This window comes from Limulus polyphemus, unplaced genomic scaffold (genome assembly GCF_000517525.1).
Source record: "Limulus polyphemus unplaced genomic scaffold, Limulus_polyphemus-2.1.2 Scaffold1576, whole genome shotgun sequence".
In the NCBI taxonomy this organism is placed as follows: Eukaryota; Metazoa; Arthropoda; class Merostomata; order Xiphosura; family Limulidae; genus Limulus; species Limulus polyphemus.
In genome coordinates this window covers 142,095-149,161 of record NW_013667186.1, presented here as the reverse complement: position 1 = coordinate 149,161, position 7,067 = coordinate 142,095, and the positions used below count along the sequence as shown (strand labels likewise).

At 33.3% G+C, this 7,067-nt stretch overlaps 1 protein-coding gene across 1 annotated transcript in view; it reads left to right on the top strand.

The window, feature by feature from the left end:
* The window catches only part of LOC106464169 (protein cycle-like), a 129,506-nt gene that overhangs the window by 93,844 nt on the left and 28,595 nt on the right, over positions 1–7,067 (top strand). The window contains exons 8-10 of the mRNA XM_022391857.1: positions 1,545–1,709; positions 4,144–4,387; positions 6,716–6,822. Of these exons, the coding sequence (XP_022247565.1) occupies positions 1,545–1,709; positions 4,144–4,387; positions 6,716–6,822 (516 nt within the window). The remainder of the gene's footprint in view (positions 1–1,544; positions 1,710–4,143; positions 4,388–6,715; positions 6,823–7,067) is intronic.

The following is a 7,067-nucleotide window of genomic DNA, read 5'->3' as shown; positions in this document are numbered from 1 at the left end:
GTCCGTACTAGCAGACCTCGTTATTTATTAGACACTTTTATTTAGTAAATACTATAAGTAAAATAGTCTCATATCTTTTATTATTTTATTATAACATATAGTGTTATATATATATATATATATATATATATATAGTTCAACTAATGTACTGTCTATAAATATAACAGTGAAAAACTTGTCAATCACTCAGTTTATGAACACTAACTACAATGCTGTATCTAAGCAAACCCACAATCTTTAAACACTACAGTGCTATAGATCAGCAAACACACAGTATTTAATTTTTCTGGTGTTAAAGATCACCAAACATGCTCATATTTAACAAATAAAAGAAGACTAAAAGATTGATAAACCAGTTGTTTGAGAACATTGAGTTTTAAATTGGATATTGTTTGAAACTCTGTTAGAGCCTATAAGAGTTAATCAGAGAGTTTTTTGTTGTGTTATTAAGCAGATTTTGTGATAATAAATAAAGTTCAGTTTTTTCTTTCTGGTTCTTTTTCCTAATTTTTGTGTCAAGGGTATTTTGTTGAGTTAGAAGTTTTTGTTTGAAGTTCAGTTGTGTTGTTTGAAAAAGTACAGGCAAAGTATTTTTGAATTGTGACTATATTCCATTCATCTTGTGGAAGTTCTGGTAAAAAAATTCTGTTTCTTTTTTAGGAATTCTAGTATTAACATTTTAATTATTCTTATGTTGAATAAAAGATTCTTTACAGTCTCAGTTGCAGATAAGGTATGTTATGGTTTCTATCCATACCACCATGTCCATTACTCGCCCGGCATAGCCAGGTGGTTAGGGCGCTTGACTCGCAATCTGAGGGTCGCGGGTTTGAATCCTGTCACACCAAACATGCTTGCCCTTTCAGCCGTGGGGGTGTTATAATGTGTCGGTCAATCCCACTATTCGTTGGTAAAAGAGTAGCCCAAGAGTTGGCGGTGGGTGGTGATGACTAGCTGCCTTCCTTCTAGTCTTACACTGCTAAATTATGAATGGCTAGCACAGATAGCCCTCGTGTAACTTTGTACGAAATCCATAATAAACAATAATATCCATTACACTTGTTGATGCACCATCAAATAACTTGTTTTCGTTCCATAGAATATTCTGGTATTTTATCTTGTGATTTTTTTATATTGTAGCAGTTTAATACATAAGCATCATGGCTTGGTTAATGTTTGTAAAAATATCTCATATATATATATATAAAATTACAAATTTTATAGTGAATTATTGCACATAGCTGTAATTTATTGTGCCTTGATTAATGAAGAGGAAATTTGACACATTATAATGATATTGATTTAGATATCTCAAGTTAAGACTTTTGAATAATCTTAACAACTTTGCCAGTATTTGTTTCAGTGGAATAAACAAAGTTTTTTTGTCCAGCATTATTCTAAAAGACGTGCATCTTATGAAATAATTGAAAAATAATGTTTTGAAAACTTCAAGCTGCTGTTAAGACTAGCATCTTTCTTATTACGCATTTGGTTTCCTGAGTACCTTTAGTTTATTATCCTTAAAGATATTATTTTCTTTGTAGCCATGCTTCCTGTGAAAACTGATATGCCTCCTGGACAGAGCAGGCTTTGTCCAGGATCCAGGCGGTCATTTTTTTGTAGAATGAAGTGTAGGTCAATGCCAACTGTGAAAGAAGAAGCAGATACAACTACAGGCTGCCACAGAAAACGAAAATCTCAAAGCTCAGGTTAGATTGTTTTTTTGAAATTATGATATGCTTTTATGTTATTAGCAAACATCATGATAAACCTTTATGAGTAATACAGCACAGTTAACTATAGAAAGCACAAAGTTTTTTGTTTTTATGCCCAAAAGTTCCATTCTGCTTATAAATCTTTGAATTAATTAAAGGATCCTAGATGGCATACCTGTTCAATGCACCAATACATAAGAAAGATATAAGGACCCCTGTGTGTGTGTGTGTGTGGGGGGGGGGGGTCAGATCGAAATGGAGTCCTAAGTATACTTGGTAGGTTTGGTGATAGTTGGTCCAATTGTTCACCAGCCATAAGTGGACACACACACATGCAAACTTGTCAAATAATGATTTAGATTAAACAAGTTTGGTAATTTTTCGTAATATTTATTTTTTGTGCTGTTTCAGGAACTTAACATTTTATGCAATTATTTGATAATCATTTATCTTTCGTGCTCTTGTAGTTCTGATAAATAGTTCACATAAATAGCTATTTTTGTTTGGTGCAAATATTTTTTTTAATGCCACAAGCCTTGAGCTCTCACATACCTTACAATCACATCCTTACACTCTATTCACATGGTTTCTTTGCTGCTGGGATCTCCTGGGGAGGGATGCTGTTTTGTCCCAGGTTTGTTTATTGCCAACTTATCTCAGGGACTTGCATATAGAGCAGTATGTTTTCAGTGATATTCCTGAGACTTTGGAATCCTGTGTGGAATTGGTGAGACAACAAATGATCCTTTCTTCTTTGGTGGATAGTTTGTCTCATTCAGAGCCTAGACAAGCCCTAACTACTCTATACCTAGGGGCCCCTCCTTTTACTCTCACTCACATTGAGATTCCGACATATCTTGGTTCGGATCCCTATCTAGTCATTCTTCTCTCCCATTTGGATGTGCTCATCCTATTTTCTGCTCATGTCTGTGACAACTCTTTACACACTGGGTGAAGAGTATATCTGGTACAGAAGTGGTGCAGTCTCCCACATATGATCCTTTAATGCTAGGATCTACTCTTTTAGGGTGTTTTTTTGGATGCTTTCGAGGAATGCCTCTTTGTTTTTCTCTTGCACTGGTCCCTTCATCTATTTAGTGTGGGATTCTAACTATTTACGCAATCAGAGGTAATGTACTGTATTGGAAGTTATAATTTTCTCACACTTCCCATCCTTTCTCTGCACCGAAAACTGGTGCTTACATTTTCTACCATGGTTTGGTAGAATAGAATAGAGGGAGCCACGTGTCAGGAGAGTGTGTTGCACTCTTATTGGTGGAGGGCTGTTGCATGAAGATTTACATACAAAATGCAGTTGAACCATTTGATTGTAATGTACGTGGGAGCTCAAGGCTTGAAGCATGCAAAACAAATTGCATATAGAGGGCAGCACTGAACGATAATAGCTATTTATGTGACAGGAGGTAAGTACCTATCGAAATATGTTTTCAGTATAAGAAAATTATAACTTTCACACATATTGGAAGGAAAGTAATTTGATAGTAAAGTTTTAAAACTAAATGAAGTGTAACAAATATCATTGAAATATATTTCTTACTTAGCTCCATTCAAGAAGAAAATTATTTGTCAGTTAGATTATTTATTTATTTATTAGAAATAGTGTCAGGTAAAATTGACTTAAATAACAGCATGTTTCATCTTTTATTATTGAGAAATATTGAATTTTTTTTAAAAGAAACTATGGGCCATTATATGTGTGTTAGCTCCACTTCAAAAACTAGTGTGTGTTATATACTATTTATTTTAACTGAAGAATAAGTATTACATCAACTTAAAAGATAAATTCATTCAAACATCAGTGCACTGAAACTGGATATCTAAAATATATGGCTACATTTATTATGGATTAATTTTAAGGTCAAGATCCCAGATTGGTGATCCTAATCCTCTGATATTTTATATAGTTTTCTGAAGTTCCTGTTACTTCAACATATTGATATTTAAGTATATAGGTTAAGTAGTATTTTATACTCTAGACAGGTAATTATAGGTCAGTTAATATTACTTTAAATTGAGAGATAACTATAGGCTAATTAGTGATACATCCCCTTTCATAAATAATCATAACATTCCTTGACAGATAATTATATAGGTCATTAATATTATTTGGTTTAATTTGTCAGATAACTATAGGCTAATTAATGATACATCCCCTTTCATAAATAGTCATAACATTCCTTGACAGATAATTATATTGGTCATTAATATTATTTGGCTTAATTTATCAGATAACCACAATCAAACTTGGATATCTCAAATGCATAGCTAATACTGAATTTTGAACTCAATCCCTACCATTTCCTTTAACAAATAACTATAGGCCACCAATTAATTTTACATTTACTTCATAGTTTTAGTAGTATCAGATGCACTTGTCAGGTTAAGTATTATTACCTTTACTTCACAGATCGAAAATATCTAGTTATCCATTGTACGGGCTACCTAAAATCTTGGGCTCCAGCCAAGCTGAATCTTCAAGAGGAAACAGACAGTGATGGGGAGAGCTGTAATCTTAGTTGTTTAGTGGCAGTAGGCCGTGTCCACCCAGAAATCTTGCATCCAGAAGTTCCTCAACCAGGACTTGAAGTACGACCACTTGAGTTTGTTTCAAGGCATGCCATGGATGGAAAATTTCTTTATGTTGATCAAAGGTAACTCGTGTTAATGTATGTATGATAAATTATATACTAAATGAAAAAATGCCATTTGCTTGTACAACTATTTTTATTTTATATTCTAATTCATGACTTTGGATATTCATTTTATTTCAACTCTTTTGTAATAGTGAACTGAGTAGTAGAGTTATTGAAAGTTTTACAGGATAGTATTAGCATAATGTTTCTGGCAATTTTAGCCCTTTCGCAGTATGTATCAAAAAGTTGTTTAACTTAAAAAATGACATCTCAGTGTATAATGATAAAAGGGTGTATCTGTGTGTGTGTGTGTGACTGCCATAACTCCAAGAGGAAAGAACCTAGAAACCTGACATTTTGCACACATATTAGGTGGACCCTGAGGGTGTGCACCTGTGTATTATTACTTAACCACGTGTGTGCGCACCTGGATATTATCACATATCTTATCCATATGCATATGCACATCTTTTTTGAAACAAGCTAGTTTAAAACCACATAGAAAAAAAGAGTGACCACCATAGCTCCAAGAAGAAAGAACCTAGAAACCTGAAATTTTGCACCCACACTAAGTGGATCCTGAGGGTGTGCACCTGTTTATTATTATATATCTTATCCATGTGTGCCTCTTTTTAATAAGGCAAGTTAGCAAAAAACCACATAGAAAAGAAGTGGTTCTTTATATAACAACCTCTAATATATATGGAAAAGCCAGTGCATTTTGGTAACAATGCATTCAAACAATGGCTTTTATGTCATGTTGCTTAGCAAGAAAAGTATATAGGTTACACTCTTATGGTAAAATTGGTTCAGAATACAGATATTGACATAGTCATCTAGAATATAGCAACCTAATAACCTGAGCAAATCCGGGTACTTTTGCTAGTTAATTAATAAAAATGATTAGCATGAGTGCCTTCAAAATTTATTTGAGGTGGTGACAAGCCCACAACCTGGGTGTCAATCTACATGTGAATATGTTACCAGTTTGTTTGCTTTTTGTGAAATTACATGGACCAGCATGGTTGAGACAGACCTTTAAAGGTCCGCAGACTGATGGTTGAGAAACGTTGCTCTAGTCTATCTGTTTATAAATAGGGACGACTAGTGCAGATAGCCTTTGAGTAACTATGCAAATATTCGGTAGCCATCGCAGAGTTCATGCTGTTGCCTCGAAGCTTGAATGTGATGCTCTAGTTGATTATGGCTTATTTACGTACACCTAATTTCATTTTTTTATTTAGATAGTATTATTTTTTAATACATTTTTTAAATATATTATTCCAGTAAATTTTCTTCTGAAATTCCAGGAGGAGGGGGCAAATGCCTCCCTGCACCATCCTGTGGACACCCATAGTCATCAGTAATTTTATAGAATGTTTTTGTTTAATGAGTTTCTGGTTTAATCTCAAGAAGGAGTTAATATCACAAAACTTTCACATGATTAATTGCCATCTGCTGTTTTACACTTTACAAGTTTTATAAGTTACTCTTATAAACAATCGTGAAGTAGACTTAAAGAGTGACAACTGGTTTAAAAACAGTAAATAAACATGGCCTAGAACAGTGGTTTCCAACCTTTTCAACATCAAAGACCCCATGTTTTTTGAAAGATTCCATCAACCCAACAAACTGTTTTTCTTACTAATAATTAACTTGTTTTTCCATTTTTCGCTATCTAATAAAAATACATATATAACTGAGTGTGCTATTAAAAGAACAGCAGAATTAAAAAACTTACTTGTTTAATGAGATGATATTATCTTCAGGTTCAAGAAGTCTTGATAGAAATGAATAAAAACTCTATGACCCAAGCACATCCTCAAAAGGTGGACCTTTCTACTTCAGGGGCAAACTGAAGAAGAAAGGTCCACCTTTCGAAAGCACTTGGGTTATACGGTTTTTATTCATTAGGCATTAGTCAGTCACCAATAAATACTTTGTATGACAAATAAGAAGTTACATCATACACTGCAGTTTAAGCTTAACTAAGATGATTGCACAAAATATAAGGAAGAATTTTAAGTTATTATTAGTATAAGGTATGTCTTGCACCCTCCTGGAAACCATGTGACCTAGAATGTATTACGTTTTGTGAATAGGTTAGCACATCATATTATCTAGTCAGTTTCATTGTACCAACATTTGTTTGATGAAATTAATTGCTAACCATTATATTACATTTTAAATATTGATTCTAAGAATCCTTTCTTGTAGGACATTAGTAGAACACTATTTATTTAATATTGAACTTTATTTAGAAAATCAACTTTCATAATTTCATAATTATGATGTTATGTTTAAAGTGTGCTTCATATTGTTTTAATCAAATACTTCTTTTTATAGAGCTACTTTAATGTTAGGCTACCTTCCTCAGGAGCTCCTAGGAACTTCTTTTTATGAATACTGTCATCAGGATGACATATCCCACTTGGCAGATAGTCATAAACAAGGTAGGGAAAGCCTTAACTCAATATTTTCCTGAAACTAAAAGATTACTTTTGTTCCAAAGAATCATTCAGATGCCTTAACTAGTGTCAAGTGTGGTGTTTAGGTGCATATTTATGGGTACATTTCTCTGAAAACTGGAAAAACATGTCACACTGCTCACATTTATTATAATTATAAGCAGATGCTAAGAAAAAACGTAAGTGATTAGTTGAAGAAATACCTATGAAAGATACAAATACTAGAAAAA